This window comes from Anomaloglossus baeobatrachus, chromosome 4 (genome assembly GCF_048569485.1).
Source record: "Anomaloglossus baeobatrachus isolate aAnoBae1 chromosome 4, aAnoBae1.hap1, whole genome shotgun sequence".
NCBI classification, from domain to species: Eukaryota; Metazoa; Chordata; class Amphibia; order Anura; family Aromobatidae; genus Anomaloglossus; species Anomaloglossus baeobatrachus.
The window spans coordinates 95,856,902-95,878,718 of record NC_134356.1 but is presented as its reverse complement, the minus strand read 5'-3'; the positions used below and the strand labels follow the sequence as shown (position 1 = coordinate 95,878,718).

At 45.1% G+C, this 21,817-nt stretch overlaps 1 protein-coding gene across 7 annotated transcripts in view; it reads left to right on the top strand.

The window, feature by feature from the left end:
- The window catches only part of TCF7 (transcription factor 7), a 224,975-nt gene that overhangs the window by 131,753 nt on the left and 71,405 nt on the right, over positions 1-21,817 (top strand). For all 7 annotated transcript variants that reach the window (XM_075344480.1, XM_075344479.1, XM_075344478.1 and 4 more), the window contains exons 4-5: positions 982-1,114; positions 17,416-17,506. In XM_075344480.1, the coding sequence (XP_075200595.1) occupies positions 982-1,114; positions 17,416-17,506 (224 nt within the window). The remainder of the gene's footprint in view (positions 1-981; positions 1,115-17,415; positions 17,507-21,817) is intronic.

Genomic DNA, 21,817 nt, shown 5'->3' with positions numbered 1-21,817 from the left:
TTGCAGTTACTGAGTACAGCAGTGCTGAGTGTGATTACAAGAACCTCTGCAGCTCTCCTCTCACAGGACTGTCAGCTCCCTCCACACCTTAAAATGGAAGCTGCAGCATGTGTTTGTAATTACTTTACAAAGTACTGCTAAGATCAGGGCTGAGAGCAAGGCTGTCTTTCATTACATCTCACAGTAAACATCATATTCTTATGACTTCTTGGGGGTAGGTTCTTTTTCCCATCATGCAAAAATAAAAAGGCACACACCCCAGAGAAAAATCTCTTGTAACACCCTGTTGGGATAAACTATAACCAATGTTAAACAGTAAAATCTCTGCAACATCTAGAAGAAATGTAAAAAAAAAACAAAAAAAAACGTTTTATGCATCTCTGCAGCCACTACTCCATGTTTAAAGGGGTTGTCCACTACTCGGACAACCACTTCTCATTCGCCATGTTCAGCCCCATAAAAAAAGCCTATATTCCCCTTGAGTGCTGGCGCAGTTCCAGCAACATCAGAACTTACGTTCCCAGGGAATACGTGACCATGTTATGACATGCGAGCTCCGCAACAAATCAGCGCCGTCTTCCTTCTCCCCACCTTCGAATGGATAAGTAACTAATAGGAAGGGAGAGCTGCGGCAGCCGCTTATGTCCTGTCAATTACTCTGGTGCCTAAAGGCGGGGAAAAGGAAGCCGGCGCTGATTGGTTGTGGGGCTCGCGTGTCACAACATTGTCACGTAAGCCCCTGGAACGCGATTTCCGACATTGCTGGAACCGCGCCGGAACTGGAAGGGAGTATAGGCATTTTTATGGGGGCAAACATGGGTAATGCAAAGCGGTTGTCCGAGGACTTGTATTAAACATTAGTTTTAGATTCCTAAATTCTAATAAAAAGTTGTGTATTCCTACTAAAGTACTGTCATGTAGAAAAAAACAAAAGCTTGTGATTCCAAGGGATATAATCCAATGTTTTATTTTGTCTTTTAGTCCAGTAAGGTTCCTGTGGTGCAGCCATCGCATGGGGTCCACCCTCTCACTCCTCTCATTCCATACAACAACGAGCCATTCAGTCACAGTTCCCACTCGCCACACCTTCCTGCTGACCTCAACCAAAAACCAGGTAATTTCAATCCAGTGGTGACAATCCGTTTTTACCTTAGAAAGGCAAGCTTATGGTTAAAGGGGTGGTTCACTACTCTGCCATAGTAGCTACGTCCCTGTAAAACTGATAGGGAAGGCTTTTTCTAAATACCTTGTTCAGCCAATTCTGCCTCTGGGCGACGCTATTGTGGTCCGCTCATCCCCATGAAGTGACCCTCCCCGGGCTCCGCAACCTCTGGTATCCGGTGATGACTCAACATCACCGAGGTGGCCCCAGTCTTCCTGAGTGACTGGGTTGTGGGCGGCATTTCACCGCTCATCTCAGCCCAGCATGTTGCGCTCTCTCCTTCACTGCAGAGCGCCGCAAGCAGGAGCTGTTACGGTTGCTGCGAGCACTGGAGACTAAGTCCAGATTTCTTGCTACTGCACATGTGCGAGCGCTGGAGACTAAGTCCAGATTTCTTGCTACTGCACATGTGCGAGCGCCGGAGACTAAGTCCTATCTTGGAGCCATTGCACATGTGCGGGTGACATCATCGCTGACACGAGGTCACATGTCTCTGACACCTTCTATGCCGATTGGTCGCTGGTCATGTGCTTGTGATGCCTTGCTCGGTGATAGGCCAGCATGACGTCACTCCTGTCGTTCTGGCAGCGGATTGGCTCTGGTGTCCTCCATCTTGGATGAGGCACAGAGTCTATATAAGACCCTGACACACGCCGCATGGCGCTCAGTCCTCTTGGTTCATGCATAAGAGTAGACGCTCTGTGCGCGTTCCTCTAGGCATTCCTCTGTCTATGCTAGGTGAGCGCTACCGGCAGGGTAGCGTTCTTATACCTTACAGCTTCGGCTGCTGTCCGTATCCTTACCTCTTAGGGGAGCGGACATAGGCAGGTGCCTGAGGCACATGGTCTGGCTGGGCCTTGTGGTTCGACTCGTAGGTGGACGTTGCCGCTAGGGTAACGTTCCTTATACTGCGTCTGGCAGTTGTTCGTATCCTCGCACACTAGGGGAGCGAACAGAGGTAGGAGCTTTGTGCGGCTTACGCTGCTGTTCGTCTCTTTTGCACCACTAGAAGAGCGGACCTAGGCAGGTGCCATATCTAGTGGTTCGTGTCCTCGCACACTAGTGGAGCGAACGCAGGTAGGAGCTTTGTGCGGCTTACGCTGCTGTTCGTCTCTTTTGCACCACTAGAAGAGCGGACCTAGGTAGGTGCCATTTCGCACACATTGCCTTTGTCTCTGTGATTATTAACAGAGATCATTCCACACACCCTCCAAGTAAGGGAGGAATTGCTTTACTTACTTATTATATCCTTCTGTGAGTTAACAGAGGTATTGCACTCTGCCATAGTCTGCAGCAGAGTCTTTGCACGGTGGACCCTGACTGTCTGATACTCCTTTAGGTTATCAGACAGCCCCCCGTAACAGGAGCGATGCTGAGCTGTGATGAGCAGTGAAACAAAGCCCACAGCCCAGTCACTCAGGAAGACTGCGGCCCGCCTCGGTGATGCTGTGTCAACTGGAAGTTGATGTGACCTCACCGGATCCCAGAGGTCACAGGGGTACACTTCATGGGGATGAGCAGACTGCAGTAATGCCGCTTAGAGGCAGAATTGGCTGAACAAGGTATTTAGAAAAAGCCTTCCCTATCAGTTTTACAGAGATGTGGCCACTATTGCAGAGCAGTGAACCACCTCTTTAATGCATGCTCCAGATAAATGTAATTAAGCCATAAAAGGGGAACTTCGTATTGTGTAAAATGTCCTCACCGACCATAACCTTACAATTCACATGGTGTTAATGCTCTCCTCTGATCATTCCTTCTGGGGGTTACGATTGCCTGCCCCTTGGCTTACCAATTCAATTCCGTCAAAGTCCAAAATTATAAACATAAAACTTTGGACTTGCATATTGATCAAAGAAAGAAATGTGCATTACGGAAACTGTAACACAGTAAGGTACGCTGTTTCTGTAATTCGGTGACTGGCTGCATTACTGTTGACATGACATCCAAGATGCAGACAATCACAGGCACTGGTAGCAGCGGTGGAGGCTCAGTACTGGACCCAGGAAGGGTAAATTAAAGCAGGGGACAGAGTTTTTCTCAAACTGGTTAGACCATAAGGGTGCTAACCTTTGTTGCCTGGTGAGCCACATGCAACTATGGGCCTAAGAAGAAAAGAGCAGGTGGCTTCCCACAACCTCGGTCTAGGTCAGTGCTCTCTGGATGTGGTCAGGAGCTGCACAAGTTTCGTAAGCTCCCATGTTCACCAGCTTAGCTCTTGATTCTCCAGCCTGGCATGACAGGGGACGACGCACCAGCCCATCCATTCATAAGCCGAACCTAGTATCACAGAAGGTAAGAAACTTAATGCTCTCCTGTCCACAGTCATCGGGCACTGATTTGGACCATGTACTGGGATTGTACAAAGTGAGTCTCATTTGTAGTCGTGAGATGATCAGAGATCAAGCCAAAGGGTGACGTCACGTGACGGCACCAGAACATTGCACAATAAATTTGGCACTGAATTTGAACCTCAGCACACAGAAGTCCTAACAGCCTCAGTCTTCAATTGTTACCTTTCTGATCGCTAAGGAAATAATGACATAGGACAAAACTACAGTTTACATTTTATAGATGTGTCCTTGGGTTCTGTTCACACTGTGAGGAATTCTAAAATCATGGAATTCAGGAACATGTTTTATCTAGTATTGGTAAAAGAAGTGACCTGCTCATTCAAGGTCCTCCACTCTCTGTACTTAATGTATAGAGTGAAAGCCTCCAACTGCAAAACCAGTGGAAGACCTAGGGTAAGGCCACCAGTGAAGCTGCCTCAGGAAAGCGATTGCCGGTGTTTTTCTGAAGTGACTTTGCCTGGAAAAGCTAGTCAACTGCGCCGATGACTAAATTGCGCCATGTACACATCATCATGAGGAGGTTTTAGTGGACTTTGTCTTTATCTTGAATGCTTTTGAAGTGTTTTTTTTGCAGCCTTTTGTTGGACAGTGCTTAGTTTAGAGAGGATTCCTTCAGGATCCGCTTCTTTTTTCCCCCCCCCTATGAATTTTTAAGTTTTTTCAGGTGGGGGAGGGAGCTAAAAAAAAACCTCATGTCAACAGTAGCATGGATTACCCATAGAAAGTTGTTAGCAGAGTTTTTGAGGAGGATTTTGGAAAGTTTCCACTCCAAAAAACCCTGAAAAAAAATCAGTGTGAACATACGTTTCCTCTTGGCTCGACATATCCCAAGATGAGAGGCATGAAATGAGCAGATTTGGGGGGGAAAAACATGATTTTGTCATACTCTTATCAGGCAATGTAGACCCATATGGCGTAAACGTGTGTCCACCCAGAGCTGTGATGTGCATTAAGCCTGATGAAGGATTTTTTAGCATATTACTATGCATCTTGAATTTGTATCATGAGAAATTGGATTCCGTAAGGAAATGTGCGGAAAGGTGTTTGATACCATTCAGTTTGGCATTTAAGGGAACCTGTCAGCAGATTTAGGGCCTATAAGCTGCAACCACCACCACTGGGCTCCTATCTACAGCATTCTAACATACTGTATATAAGAGCCCAGGAAGCTGTGTAGAAAGTAAAAATCACTTTATAATACTTAACTAAATGATCGGTGCGGTGGAGTTGGGTCATATGGGCGTCTCTGTTCTCCGGTGCCAGCACCTCATCTTTCGGCCATCTTTGTCGTCTTTCTTCTGAAGCCGGGGTGCATGACGCGTCCTATGTCATCCACACTCGCCGGCATTGAGGTCCTGCACTGAGTAGGGCAGATCAAAGTATTGTAGTGCGCCTGCGCAGGATCGGCGAGTGTGTATGACGTAGGACGCGTCATGCACACAGGCTTCAGAAGGAGGACCAATGTGGCCGAAAGAGGAGGCGCCGGCATCGGAGAACAGAGACACCCATGTGACCCAACTCCACTGCAGCGACCGTTTAGGTAACTATTACAAAGGGATTTTTACGTTCTACACAGAGGCCTGGGCTCTTATATACAGCATGTTAGAATACTGTATATAAGAGCCCACTGGTGGTGACCACAGCTTATAGGCCCCAAATCTGCTGACAGGTTCCCTTTAATGGAGGACCATGCATTCATTATTATATATGCAGATGTTTAAGTGCAGCTAGTGCATATAGTCATCAGTCAGGGCTTCACGTGGTTTTTGAGGGAGTGTAAAGGTTTCTGATCATTTTCATAGAACCTACAGGGACAGACTGTTGGAAGTATACGAGACTCGTAGACTGTAGGGATGTACTGAATATTGTACAGTAAGGATGATGTCACAGCTAGGTACCTACATAACTCGGGGTTAATGCTGCACTTTTGTACACTCTGGATCATAGATGTATTATGAACCCTACGCCTATTCACACAGACTTGCTGAGCTGCCCCCTGACTGTGTGGATCACTAATAAAGCCCAATATCTGATGTTGGTGACCTACCCTAAGATCGGTCATCATTTTAAAAAGTAGTGGCCAACACCGTTAAAGGTAACTGGAGTAGCACAATTTTCTTTCTTTTGGAAGACTCAGACAGCTTAGTTATGTGGTCTTCATCCATCTGCTTGAGTAGATTTGGTCTCGTTATTGGCCTCGTGGCCAGTGCAGGTCGTGAGCCAGTAACGACTCATAATGAGCTGTGCATGGGTTGTAGATAGGAAGTAGATTTTGTCAGCAGGCGGCGAGCGAAGTGTTCATGTGGTGATGAAAATGGAAAGTGCATTATACCATAAATGAGAGCAACCAGTCATCCTTTGAAAAAAAGCTGAATGAAACAGGAAGCCGTCTTGCTTCAACAGCTATGTATCTGGTTTGCCCCTGGATTTCACATACGCTGAGAGGTGTTTGTCCATACATTGGTAGGTGGTTGTGGTTGTAATCATATATACAGTCATGGCTGACTGTGTTCGAACCCTTCATATTGTTTCAGAAAATAAAGTATTTATCCCAGAACATTATTGTAATTACACGTTTTGTTATACACGTTTCTTTCCTTTTCTGTGTATTTTAACAACACGAAAAAAAAGGCAAATTGGCCATAATTTCACACAAAACGACAAAAATAGGCCAGACAAAATTGTTGGCACCCTCAACTTAATATTTTGGTTGCACACTCTTTGGATTAAATAACTGAAATCAATCGCTTCCTATACCCATCAACAAGCTAATTACACCTCTCATCCGGAATTTTGGACTCTTCTTTTGCAAACTGCTGCAGGTCTCTGATATTTGAACGTTTCCTTCTCCCAAAGCAATTTTAAGGTCTCTCCACAGGTGTTCAGTGGGATTTAGATCCAGACTCATTGCTGCCACTTCAGAACTTTCCAGCACTTTGACTCTATCTATTTCTGGGGGCTTCTTAAAGTATGTTTGGGGTCACTGTCCTGCTTAAAGACCATGACCTAGTACGCAAACCCAGATTTCTGACACTGGGCGCTACATTCTGAGGCAAAATCCTTTGGTAATGTTGAGATTTCATCATGCCTTGCACACAGTCATGGCACTCTGTGCCAAAGGCAGCAAAATAAACATCTTTGAACCTCCAACATATTTGACTTTAGGTATTGTATTCTTCTCTTTGTATTCTTCATTCCACTTTCGATAAACAGTAGAATGATGTGCTTTACCAAAAAGCTCTATCTTGATCCCATCTGAACATAAGACGCTTTCCTAAAAGGATTTTTAGCTTACTCACCTTCATTTTTGGCAAAGTGCAGTCTAGCTTTTTTATGACTCTGTGTCAGCAGTGGGGTCCTCCTGGGTCTCCTGCCAGATAGTTTTATTTTCATTGATATATCAATGGATAGTTCACGCTGACACTGATGCAGCATGAGCCTGCAGGACAGCTTGAATTCTTTGGAACTTGATTGGGGCTACTTATCCACTGTCCCACGTTGCAACCTTTCATCAGTTTTTCTCTGCCATCCACATCTAGGAAGATTAGCTACAGTACCTTGGGTTGTAAACTTCTTGATTATGTTGCGCACTGTGGACAAAAGGAACATCAAGATCTCTGAAGATGAACTTGTAACCTTCAAGTTGTTGATATTTTTCAACAGTTTTGACTCAAGTCCTCAAACAGTTCTCTTCTCCCTTTTCTGTTCTAAATGCTTAGTGTGGCACACAGTCACACAATGCAAAAATTGTGTTAACTTCTCCCTTTTTAATCTAGTTTCAGGTGTCTTTTTCATATTTCCCATACCTGTTACTTGCTAGAGGTGCGTTTGAACAATCATCACATGCTTGAAACAAAAATGTTTAGCCACAGACCCACAGTTTTGGAAAGGTGCCAGCAATTTTGGCCTGCCCATTTTTGGGGTTTTGACTGAAATTCTGTCCAATTTGCCTTTTTTTTTCTCTCTCTCCTTTTTTTTTTTTAATTTTGTGTTGTACCAATACACACAAAGGAAATAAATATGCTTTACAATCATTACACCGAGTTGCTGGTTGTATTGCAGCTAAGGGGAAAAGTAACTATATAAATCCTCTTCCATTGCGAGTGTGAATGAGCGGGTGAGTGTAATTTGTTTCTAAGGGCTGCTTCTCACTTGCGAGTTTCTCGCAGTAGAGCAATGCGAGAAAATCTCGCATTGGAATCGGACACATGTTAGTGAATGATTCAGCTCTCATCTGCGATTTTTTTCTCAGTCCAAATCGGACTGAGAAAAAAATCGCAGCATGCTGCTTTTTTGCGAGTTTCTACTGCGAGTTTCTCCAATGCAAGTCTATGGGAGCGTGTAAAAAATCGGATGTCACGGGACGGCACTCACACCATCCTAGTGACATCCGATTTTCTAAATACATTTCTCGCATGTTTCCTAAAACACTGGAAACGAGCGATGTCTCCCAATGTCTGTCAATCACTATTCTCTGTCAGTCGGTCTCTCCCTCTCGGTCTCTATTCTCTCTCTGTCGGTCCGTCACTATCTCTGTCCCTCTCTCACAGTCTGTCGGTCATTTTCCCCTCCTCTCTCATACTCACCGTTCCCCGATCACCGGCGCGGCTCTGCACGGCTTTCTCACTGCTGCGGCGGCTTTTACTATTTTGAAAAAGCCAGCCGCTCATTAAACAATCTCGTATTCCCTGCTTTCCCCACCCACAGGCGCCTATGATTGGTTGCAGTGAGACACGCCCCCACGCTGAGTGACAGGTGTCTTACTGCACCCAATCACAGCAGCCGGTGGGCGGGTCTATACTGTGAAGTGAAATAAATAAATAAATAATGAAAAAAAATGGCGTGCGGTCCCCCCCAATTTTAATACCAGCCAGATAAAGCCATACGGCTGAAGGCTGGTATTCTCAGGATGGGGAGCTCCACGTTATGGGGAGCCCCCCAGCCTAACAATATCAGTCAACAGCCGCCCAGAATTGCCGCATACATTATATGCGACAGTTCTGGGACTGTACCCGACTCTTCCCGATTTGCCCTGGTGCGTTGGCAAATCGGGGTAATAAGGAGTTAATGGCAGCCCATAGCTGCCACTAAATCCTAGATTAATCATGTCAGGCGTCTATGAGACACCCTCCATGATTAATCTGTAAGTTACAGTAAATAAACACACACACCCGAAAAAATCCTTTATTAGAAATAAAAACCACAAACACATTCCCTCATTACCAATTTAATAAGCCCCAAAAAGCCCTCCATATCCGGCGTACTCCACGGACCTCCAGCGTCGCTTCCAGCATGAAGGTGACAGGAGCTGCAGAAGACACCGCCGCTCCGGTCACCTCCAAGCAGCAACTGAGGTGAGTAGCGCGATCAGCTGAGCTGTCACTGAGGTTAATCGCGGCCACCGCTGGATCCTCCAACAGTGACAGCTCAGCCGATCGCGCTACTCACCTCAGTTGCTGCTTGGAGGTGACCGGAGCGGCCGTGTCTTCTGCAGCTCCTGTCACCTTCATGCTGGAAGCGACGCTGGAGGTCCGTGGAGTACGCCGGATATGGAGGGCTTTTTGGGGCTTATTAAATTGGTAATGAGGGAATGTGTTTGTGTTTTTTATTTCTAATAAAGGATTTTTTCGGGTGTGTGTGTTTATTTACTGTAACTTACAGATTAATCATGGAGGGTGTCTCATAGACGCCTGACATGATTAATCTAGGATTTAGTGGCAGCTATGGGCTGCCATTAACTCCTTATTACCCCGATTTGCCAACGCACCAGGGCAAATCGGGAAGAGCCGGGTACAGTCCCAGAACTGTCACATATAATGTATGTGGCAATTCTGGGCGGCTGCTGGCTGATATTGTTAGGCTGGGGGGCTCCCCATAACGTGGAGCTCCCCATCCTGAGAATACCAGCCTTCAGCCGTATGGCTTTATCTGGCTGGTATTAAAATTGGGGGAGACCGCACGCCATTTTTTTTTAATTATTTAATTATTTATTTCACTGCACAGTATAGACCCGCCCACCGGCTGCTGTGATTGGGTGCAGTGTGACACCTGTCACTCAGCGTGGGGGCGTGTCTCACTGCAACCAATCATAGGCGCCTGTGGGCGGGGAAAGCAGGGAATACGAGATTGTTTAATGAGCGGCCGGCTTTTTCAAAATAGTAAAAGCCGCCGGAGCAGTGTGAATGCCGTGCAGCGCGGCGCCGGGGATCGGTGAGTATGAGAGAGGACTGCTAACTTCAGTCACTCGGGGGATTAGTGGTCACCGGTGAACCCTTCACTGGTGACCGCTAATCAGTACGCGGCACACAGACAGAGCCGCAGCATGACAATGAAGTCGGGTGAAGTTCACCCGAGTTCATTCTGATCGTGCGGCTCTGTTTGTGTCTGCTGTCATCTGCCATTCAGCTCTGCTACATGGCTGTCTGTGTCTGCTGTCAGCGGCCATGTAGCAGCGCTGAATGGCAGATGACATAGTAAAAAATACGCATTACACACGCATTACACACGCTAGTAAAATCATTAATTTATTCAGAAATAGCATCGCACTTGCGTTGCACTCGCACCTAACGTGAACCTAAAATCAGCCGAGTTTTTTTCAGCCCAGTCGGACCGATTTTACTCGCATAGATGTGTTTCCACCCTAAGGGTGGAAACACATCTATGCGAGTAAAATCGGTCCGACTGGGCTGAAAAATACTCGGCTGATTTTAGTTCACGTTAGGTGCGAGTGCAACGCAAGTGCGATGCTTTTTGCTCGCGTGTGTGTTGCGATTGCGATGCTAGTTTCATGCAACATCTTAATTAGATAAAAGCTATTACACATGTGTCATTTAATTAACCTATGGGAATGTGCTGTCACATTCATCTAATGAGCGAAGTTACTGCCACACTCGCAAATGTGAACGCTGGTGCGCGTGTGTGATGCTACTTTTAATCCCCTTCCATAGGAAATCATTGGGACAAATGGTGCGAGCAACTCGCAAAAAAGCAACATGCTGCGATTTTTTTCTCAGTCCGATTTTGACTGAGAAAAAAATCGCAGATGAGAGCTGAATCATTCACTAACGTGTCCGATTTCAATGCGAGTTTTTCTCGCATTGCTCTACTGCGAGAAACTCGCAAGTGAGAAGCAGCCCTAAGTGTGATTTGGATTGAGTTTGTGACTTGTGATTCTGGATTCAGGGAGTTAGAAGGGAGTAATTTGTACTGAATCACTGTTTGTAATATATTTTTTTATTACTTATTAATATTTTTGTGTTATTAAATCCCCATTAGGAAAATGTGCTCCATTAACAACCAATGTATATCTTGTCGCATGTATGCAATCCTTGAACAGCCATTTGAGGGTGCATACTGCTGTGCGAGATGTATGCTCGTTGTGCACTTGGAAGCCCATTTATTGGATCTAAATGAGCAGCTGGCAACACTGAGATCCATAGACCATATGGAAAGGAGTTCTGCTGCCCATTGAGCAGCTGCTTGCTGGTATAGATGTGGGGGAGTATGGAGCTACAGGACAGTGAGGCAGCTAGCTGGGCCACAGTTAGAAGGCAGAGTAGAGTGCCAGTAGGTTCGTTCTGATCAGGCACAACCCAACAAGTTTGCAGTCAGCAGATGAGGGGGGTATCAGTACAAAAGTAGCACGACACCTACTCTGAAAGCCGGGGGAATGTCTGCCCAAATAAAGAAGGGGGGGGAAGGAGTGCAGCGCAGAGAAGACAGGTGCTGGTAGTGTGGAACTACTTTATTAGGGTAAACTGTCACAAAGACAGGGATTGATGAACAGCGTGTTATCTTCCTGGCGCTCAAATTAGGCACATCACTGATCGGGTCAACAGATTACTGGGAAGGGCTGGTGAGGACCTAGCAGTCATGGTGCACATTGGCACAAATGACGTAGTTAGAGGTTGATAGAAGGTCCTTTAAACATGATTTCTGTGAATTAGGCTGTAAGCTTAAAGCAAGGATCAAGAAGAAGGTGGTATTTTCTGAAATACTGCCTGCACCACGTGCCACGCCAGAGAGGCAGCGGGAGATTAGGGGGGTGAATAAGTGACTCAGGAATTGGTGTAGTGAGGAGAATTTTTGATTTCTGGAAAAGTGGGCCAACTGCTCCGTTGGTTACTGGCTCTATTCTAGGGCTGGGCTGCACCTCAATACGGAGGGTGCAGCTGTGCTGGGGGACAAACTGTCTAAAACAGGGGTCTCAAACTCAGCTGGGTGTATGGGCCGCACATAGAAAAAAAGAAATTGAGAGGGGCCACATTCAAAATAATTCATGCTTTGATTTTTTTTTTTACATTTTATTACCTTCTTGTAATATTGATTTACAATTAATTGCATCATGTAGTAATCTTAGCCAACATCTTGTAGTAATGACCCCGTGCTGCAGTAATGTCCCCATCCTGTAGTATTGTGCTCAATAGTACAGTAGTATTGTACCCATCCTTGTAGTATTGTACCCATCCTTGTAGTATTGTGCCCATCCTTGTGCCCTTGTGTAGTATTGTGCTCATCCTTGTGGTATTGAGCCCAGTAGTATTGTGCCCATCCTTGTGCCCTGTAGTATTGTGTTCATCCTCGTAGTATTGTGCCCATCCTTGTGCCCTGTAGTATTGTGCTCATCCTTGTGGTATTGTGCCCATCCTTGCGGTATTTTGCCCAGTAGTATTGTGCCTATCCTGTAGCATTGTGTTCATCCTTGTGCCAAGTAGTGTGCCTATCCTGTAGCATTGTGCTCATCCTTGTAGTATTGTGCCCATCCTTGCAGTATTGTGCCCAGTAGTATTGTGCTCATCCTTGTAATATTGTGCCCATCTTTGCAGTATTGTGCCCAGTAGTATTGTGCTCATCCTTGTAGTATTGTGCCCATCTTTGCAGTATTGTGCCCAGTAGTATTGTGTTCATCCTTGTAGTATTGTGCCCATCTTTGCAGTATTGTGCCCAGTAGTATTGTGTTCATCCTTGTAGTATTGTGCCCATCCTTGCAGTATTGTGCCCAGTAGTATTGTGCTCATCCTTGTAGTATTGTGCCTAGTATTGTGCCTATCCTGTAGCATTGTGCTCATCCTTGTGCCCAGTAGTATTGTGCCTATCCTGTAGCATTGTGCTCATCCTTGTGCCCATCCTGTGGTATTGTGCTCAACCTTTAGTAATACACAAAAAAAAAAATCTCACCTTTCCTCCGTTCCCTCTTATTAGGCTCCGTGCCCATGATCAGTGTTTGCAGCGTCTTGGATGCAGCCTGTTTCAGCTGTGTCCAAAACGCTGCGATGTGCAGTACAAGCAGAGTGGATATGATTCCTAGAAATCCTATGCCACTGTGTGTGTACTGCTTGCAGCAAACACTGACCTGCGGTGCGGCTTTCAAAGGCCGCAGCATGTCAGTTATTTGCTGCAAAGTCGCATGTGTCCTCCCTAGGGAGAACACAGCGAGGAGACCGCAGTGGCCCGCACCCTGAACTCGGGCATGGGCAGCTGCGCTCTTCTGCGGAGGAGACTTGCGGGTGGCCCTGCAAGTCAGGACCTGCCACGTTTAGGACGCGAGTTCTGATAGTGGGCATGTATCTTACTTACTTGTTGCGGCCAGCAGACCCCCTGACGATTGCAGCTCTGCAGTGGACCGGCACGGTTTTACAACAGTTGAATCATTTGCGGTGCCGAACAGAGGAGCTCTGTGCTCTATAGCACTGGCTGCGTCGGGCAATCAGATGCAAGGATGTGGCATCATACAGAGACGTCACTTCCTTGCATTCGATTGGTGGGCAGAAGTCATAGGTATAGTGCTGACAGCTCCTCTGCGCGGCGGCGGCACCGCAAATGAATCAACTGTAGTAAAGCCGTGCCGGCGCCGGCCCACTGCAGAGCTGCGATCGTCAGGGGGTCTGCGGGCCGCAACAAGCAGCCTCAGGGGCCACATACGGCCCGCGGGCCGCGTGTTTGAGACCTCTGGTCTAGAAGGTTAGGAGAAGTAGTGACTGGGGTGGAGGGCACTTACTGTATAGGAGGGGAAGATAGTGCCGATAGTGACCTGGGCATAAGTAATGAAATTGAGGGAAGGGTTAGGACAGTCAATACACTAAACAGGATTATAGGTACAGGGAAATATATAAAGTGCATGTACGCTAATGCCAGAAGCCTCACCAACAAGATGGAGGAACTAGAATTAATATTGTTGGAAAAACATGATATTGTAGGGATAACTAAGACCTGGCTGGATGACAGCTATGACTGGGCTGTGACTTTACAGGGATATAGTCTGTTCAGGAATGGCCATACAAATAAGCGAGGGGGAGGTGTGTGCATTTATATGTAAAGTCGTCCCTAAAACCCATCCTGTGGGATAATTTATGTGAAGCCAACGTAGAGTGCCTATGGGTGGAGATAAGGGGAGGGAGAAAGAATAATAAAATACTGATAGGGGTCTATGAAAGTCTCCAAATATAATGGAAATGGAAGAAATTATCCCCAAAAAGCAAATGGAAAAGGCAGCATATCAGGGGGTGACTGCTAGACCAAAAATTAACCAATAGGCCGGACCACATATCAGATATATGGGTCAGGGGGTCACTTGACTATTAGTGATCACAAAATTAAAAAGTTTTCATGTATCCTTTATTAAGATGTATAGTAGAGGGGTAACAAGGAAACTAAATTTCAGGAAGGTGAATTTCTAATGTATAAGAGATGAGCTTACTGCCATAAACTGGGACAATGTCCTGAGAAGTAAAAGTACAAAGCAAATGGGAAACTTCTATAAGCATCCAGAATAGGATGTGTGTACAGCATATACCCTTTACGTTGGCCATTTTGGGGCCTTTAAACAAGCACCGAAGGGTGATCAATCCAACAGCCGACAAAAATATCAAATGGGCTAATAAAACTGTATTGGGGGGGGGGGGGTTTGTACATCTTGGCCAATGATTGAGATTGAGGGCTAATTTGGAGGATCCCGAATTACTAAAAGCAGGAGGTCAGCATATGATTTCCAGAGGATCTGATTATGAAAAACTATATTGAACAGTGTATTTATTTTTGCATATAGCACAATTTCTACTCGAGAACAAAAATATCCCACTGCTTACTGGCCCAATTATAACAAAACACTCCTATGACATCCGTGGGGTGAATAGAGGCACTGGGATATGTGGTATGAATTAGTAAACATTCACAGATTGATGATCAAATCCACAAATATCTGATAACTATTAAAGGAGTGTTCTCAAAATGACTCTAGGCCACGTGTAGACATTGAGTATTTGGAGAGTTTTTTACGTCGGTATTTGTAAACCAAAACCAGAGGTAGAACAATCAGAGGGAAAGTTTAATGGAAACACGGGCACAAGTTCTGCATTTGTTTTCCCCCACTCCTGGTTTTGGGTTACAGCTCACCAAATACTCAACGTGTGTACGTGGCTTTAAGGAGTTGACCACGCCCTGCTCTTGGCTTTCTGTGTTAGGGGCAGTGCACTCCTGAAGGCTGACATTTTGGACCGGCGGCTTATTCTTTCCACTTGTTAGAACTGTGCAACATGGGAGAAGCATAGGTGGAGTGAAGCTGGTCGGATGCAGCAATGTGGATGGATTCAGAGTGATGTATGGGGCTGTAAAATGTAGAATCTGCTGCATGCTCCTTGCCTAGGAACAGAGAGATGTTGTAAGGATAAATTGAAAGTTGCTTGTTTTTACAATTTTACCTTTTTCTGAATTTGAGACAAGCCCCTTAAGTTCATAATTAGTGATTAGCGTGCCCTACTATGCTCATATCCTCGGTACTCGTAATGACTAGTGATGAGCGTGCACTACTATGCTCGTATTCTTGGTACTCCTAACTAGTAATGAGCGAGCACTACTATGCTCGTATTCTTGGTACTCCTAACTAGTAATGAGCGAGCACTACTATGCTCGTATTCTTGGTACTCCTAACTAGTAATGAGCGAGCACTACTATGCTCGTATTCTTGGTACTCCTAACTAGTAATGAGCGAGCACTACTATGCTCGTATTCTTGGTACTCCTAACTAGTAATGAGCGAGCACTACTATGCTCGGTAGTGGAAACGACTAGTGATGAGCGAGCATTACTATGATCGGGTGCTCGGTACTCGCTAAGTGCAGTTGGAAGCTTGGATGGGTGTGACTCAAGTACTGAGTATAATGGAAGTCACTCAAGCATTTTTCTTGGGAATCTGCCAGAAAAATGGTCTTATTCCACATTGACTTCCATTATACTTAGTACTCGAGTCACACCCATCCAAGCTTCCAACTGCTCTTAGCGAGTACCGAGCACCAAAGCATAGTAGTGCTCACTCATCACCAATTACGAGTACCGAGCACCCGAGCATAGTAGTGCTCACTCATCACTAGTCGTTACGGGAACTGAGCACCCGAGCACAGTAGTGCTTGCTGATCACTAGTCGTTACAAGTAGCGAGCACCCGAGGATGGTAGTGCTCGATCATCACTAGTCGTTACGAGTACTGAGCATAGTAGTGCTCGCTCATCACTAATCATTACAAGTACCAAGAATCCAAGCATCGTAGTGCTTGTTCATCACTAGTCGTTACGAGTACTGAGCACCTGAGTATAGTAGTGCTCGCTCATCACTAGTCATTACGAGTACCAAGCATGGAAGTGTTCGCTCATCGCTATTTTTATTGTATCTTCTTGTTATAGCCCCATTGACTAGAGCTTTGTGCTGCACCAACCTGCCTTCAGACCTCAATTTGCTTTACTTTCAAAGTCAATATGGAAGCAGTCTGATAGATCTGTGGTTGGTTGTAGCTCCAGACATACAGTGTGTCCACCCATATCCTGTTCACCGCCATTAACATGAGAACGGCATTAGCTATAGGCATAGAAGTGGTGTCTAGGTATAGTAAAGTAGCCATTTACTGCGCAATGAAACCACCTATAGCGCCACCGGGTGGAAAACAACGGAGTTAGCATTTTTATCTGGAAAACATAACGCGATAGAAAGAAAAAGTGAATTACAAAGTTGTAGGGCATCATCAATTCAATACGAATCGACACCTTGCATACAGAAATGCTATGATTAGAACGTGTAAAACTCACAAGGCTGCGGAAGTGAAGCGATACCTCATGGAGACCTTCCTACAAGTCATTGGGTATGGTGGCTGTGTGGGGTGTCCTCCACGCTCACCTGACCTGACCCCATTGGACTTCTCTCTGTGAGGTCACATCAAACAGCAGATGTATGCGACCCCTCCACCAACATTGCAGGACCTTCGATGACGTATCACAGATGCTTGTGCAAACGTGTCACCTGCCATATTGCACAACGTGCCGCAAGATACAGTATGCTGTCCAGAGTCCAGATGTGCATTGCAGCTGACGGGGGCCACTTTGAGCATCAAAGTTAAATGAGCGCCATATGCGTGACCAGCATTCAATGTTTTGGGGAAGTCATGGGTTTCATATCATAGCATTTCTGTGTGCAAGGTGTCGATTCGTATTGAATTGATGATGCCCTACAATTTATTAATTCACCTTTTTCTCTATCTCGTTCAGTTTTCGAGATAAAAATGCTAACTCCGTTGTTTTCCACCAGGTGGCGCTATAGGTGGTTTCATTGCGTAGCGCATGGCTACTTTACTATACCTAGACTCCACTTCTATGCCTATAGCTGCCGCCGTTCTCAAGTTAATGGCGGTGGACAGGATATGGGTTGACACACTGTATAGCTATGAACCTGTACTAACTGTCAGTGATCAATATCGATAGTAAAGTCACAAAATATCAGAATTTTCTGCTCTAATCTGTAGATTGTTGGGATAACTTGACATAACTGGTATATAGAATGAGCGGTGTGTCTGACCTTCTATCTGTTTGTATGTCTAATTATCCACTACGGTAGGTGAACATTTGCTTTTTATTCTACAGGCGCTCACAGACCTTCCCAAACACCAGACATTCCAGCATTTTACTCTATTCCCCCAGGCGGTGTCGGACAAATATCGCCTTCAATGGGCTGGTGAGTATGTGTTGCTCTTAAGAGATTAGTTATTGACCTAAATAATACTCTTGTTTTTTGCAAATCCTCATAACCTGTCTAATCTCTTCATAATATACTAATGAAAGTGAAAGTGAAGGGAGTTTACGCTGAGTCCGAGACCGCCAAAGTAATTCACACCCAAGTAGAATTATAACATGGGAAACCAGAGGTAATAATGACGTAAGCCCAAAGTACCTCAACTGGTTAATCTAATTAATTACAAGTCCAAATTATCCACCGGGCACCTTGGAAAACTTTTTATTTTTGTTTTTTTTTCCCCCAAGTCATTTCTATTTTTGTGTTTGGATTTTGCAGAAAGTTCATGAACCATGTGCAAAAATCCCAGAAGTGCTCCTTTTTTTGTTTTTCACTTTTTTTTTTAGACTTTTTAGCACAAAAAAAGTTGTATGTTCACAAAGGAAAAAAGGAAAGAAACTGAAAAAAAACCTACCAAAAGTAAAGTAAAAAAACTAAACACGCAGATGCAATAATGTATTGGGTCCCTGGTTTGTTAAATGGGCACTCTGGATTATACAATCTCTTTTTAAAGGGAATCTGTCAGCTAGTTTTTGCTATGGAATCTGAGGGTAGCACAATGTAGGGGCAGAGAGCCTGATTCCAGGGATATCCAGTGACTTGCTGAGCTGATGATATGGTACTAATAAGATCTCTATTTTCTCTGTAGCAGAGCTCAGAATGCTGAGCCCTGTGTAACCCCACCCATACCCTTGACTGTCAGCTTGCTGACAATATACACTATACAGAGGTAGCTGTCAATCAATATCAGGGGTAGGGTTACACAGATTAGCTAGCTGGACTGCCTGGCATTCAACACCTAGTCCTGCAGTGATAATGTCCTGCTGATAAAACATTGGTTGTATTAAAACTACAGCAAGCTGCTGAGCAAGTGGCACATCCCTAGAATCAGGCCATCTGACCCTACATCATGCTGCTTTAAGATTAATGCAAAAACCTGATGACTGATTCCCTTTAAATAGAGGTTGAACTACAATGTGAACACTAGATTGCCAATCATTGGAAGGGAGTCCATTGATTTCTATTGATCTTGAATGTCTCAATGTGGCTCTGACTAATTCAGAAGTCTCTTCTCTATTGTCTCAGAGTAAAATGAGGAATACCTCAGTGCTAGCAAATGAAAATATACGCTTTGACAATTTGAAAAATGACTTGCATAAAGTGGTTAAAAAAACATTTTCTTTATTTTTTTTTTGGTGCATGGTATGTAAAAAATGTTTAATATAAATTATCATCATAAAACAATCAATGTCAAAGTAGTGTTAATATTTGTGGTATAGAGCTAGATACTACTGAATTTCTACAAGTCAAGGGAGAATATCGGAAGTGGCACAATATACAGTCCTAAAAGAGATGCCCCAGAATTGGCAATTAAAGGGGTTGTCCACTACTAGGACAACCCCTTCTCATGCCACATATTTCCCTCTATTGAAATAAAAAAGCCAATACTCCTCTCCGGTGGTGGCGTGGTTCCTGCGGTGTTGGCACTCGCTTTCTGGGGGATCACCGCTGACTCTCACTACTTGTTGATTAACTCTTTTGTCCGAAGGCGGGGAGCGGGAAGTCGGCGGTGATTGGTCAAGAGGCTCGTATGTCTTGAGTCCCCGGAACGCGAGCCAATACACAGCTGGAACCATACCACCACCAAGTGGGCAACCCCTTAAGTAGGGCAGCTGCTCTGTTGGGTCTAGCTGGTCCTTCAGCAGTCAAGTATGTCATTTTTGGGACCTCCTAACTATTTTATTCATTTATATAGCGCCATTAATTCCACAGCTTTTTACAGATACCATCATCACTGTTCCCTTTGGGGCTCAGAATCTAAATTCGATAGCAGTATGTCTTTGGTGTGTGGGAAAACCAGAGGAAACCCATGCAAACATGGAGAGCACAGACAAACTCCTTGCAGATCTTGCCCTTGGTGGGATTTGAACCCTAGCACTGAAAACAACCACTGAGTGTTAACCACTGAGCCACTGTGCTGCCGATAATGCAAATCTTTGACTTTTCATCTTTGATTCTTCTGTATGTGGTTGTAATTTGAATATATAAAAGATTATCAAATTGTAAATAGCAAAAACACTGAAATAAAACTACAGGAATAACCAAGAACACTATAAAGGTTAATAAATAAAGTACTCTTTAGCTGCACTTACATCTAAAAGTACAATTTAATCAGATGAGTGGGAAGCAAACATTTAACTTATCATCTTCACAAACTATTTTTACATCAACGGTGAAGGAAGGATACAGACACGAGTGGGGAATTTGTTCAACCAAGGGGATTTCCCTTTACAGACTCTTAGCCTAGATTGCGGTTTGGTGCTTCGGGCAAGTGGGACCATTTCCAGGTAATATGATGTTAATTACCAGCTGAGGTCTACCATGTATAAAAAGAAACAATGGAGACACCACATGAGTGGGGTCTAAAAATTAAGGTCCACTCAAATGCAGTGAAAATCATTTACATGTGTGTTTGTTAGGTTTGTACAGATCCAAGGAGCCAGAGAGTCAAAGGACTTGGAGTCTCCTGATGATATTAAAAGGGTGGTTCACCCATATTTTTTATTTTCTAGATCGATATTATGTTGAGAAACAATGTTTACCTTATGTTGGCAATAGTGCCTGTGAGCGGCGCTATTTCGGACCGCTGTTCCACATGCCTGTCCCCCGGGCTCCGTGACTTCGGGGATCCGGTGATGTCAAGTCAAGTTCCTGTTAACCTGACATCACCGTGGCTGATCGCAGTGTCCGTGAGTGATTGGCTGTGGGCGTAATTTCACCGCTCAGCACATCCCAGCGTGACAGCCAATCAGCTGCCTCCTACCTCCTCACTCACAGCAGAGTGCTGCAAGCAGAAGACACGCTGGGCTGTGACGAGTGGTGAAACGCCACCCACAGCCCAGTGAGTCATGAAGAGTGCGGCCATCCCCGGTGATGTCAGGTCAACAGGAATATTACGTGACATCACCGGAACCCCGAGGTCATTGAGCCCGTGGATCAGGCCATGGGGAACAGCGGTCTGCAATAGCGCCTCTCACAGGCACTATTGCCAACATAAGGTATTTGAGAGAAACATTGTTTCTCAACATAATATCGATCTAGAAAATAAAAAATATGGGTGAACCACCCCTTCAACTTGTTTCTTTTCATGTATATATGACTTTGGTATAGTCGAGTTCCGGTGACCCCCCAGACATACCTCTTCTACCTAACCCCATATCCCTAACGGCTACAGAATAACAACCAAGTTGGATGAAATATCCACAGCAACCTTTTATTTAACATATGTACATAGAATAAACATTGATAGGGGCGAGGTCCTCAAAGCTTATAAATCTGGTGATTGACTAGTACCTTACTAGCATTACCTTCCCCCTGAACCAAACTTATTCCCAGCTGCAACCACCAACTCGGGAGCACCAATGTAAAAAGCGAGGGAGGGGGTAAATACCAAACACGGAATCCGACATTCCATTGCCAGTGGTCCCCCAAAATCACTAGATCACCAACCCAAACCAACAAATTAAAGGAGATCAACATCTCCATGGACCCCCCAATAAAAATGTACACCAACTTCGAGGATCCACCTCAACCGCCACAACAAAATTACTTTGAACACCTCAAATGGTTGAGACCCCACCGCCGACAATGCTATGGCCCTCTCGATCCCCTCCTGTAACCTCAAAGACCATAAATTCGTACAAACCGCATTTAGGTGGACACCGTCGGCCAACCAATAATCCTGCTTCACCGCCTCTAAGTTAAAATGGCGAACCACCACTCCACCTTTCCTCATGACGAATCTTGAAATCGCCATATTCACCTTAATCTGGGCCTTATTAAGCCTTTCCACTCAATGGGCCTCCGCCAACATCTGCCTCATGTCTAATTCTGACAAGACCGTCCGAAGTCCTGGAAAGGATACCCAAAGCCACAGCAAATCGTGTTTCATATCCCGTATTAAATACCGACACTTATCAACCCCTAAATCGGTTCCACCCACATGCAAGACCATAATATCTGGAACCCAGTCCAAACATACTGCCCTATGCACCTCCAGCAAAACCCAACCCCAACACATACCTCGAAAACCCAACCATATGATAATCGCTGCACTCCTCGCAAACCCGAGCTGCCTTCCTTCCACGTGAACATCAGCCTGGATCGCCGCCAGGAACAAAAATGAGTGACCAAAAATCCACACTAAAAATCAGCAACAACACTTAACCCGCACAACTCAAACTACCATGTTAC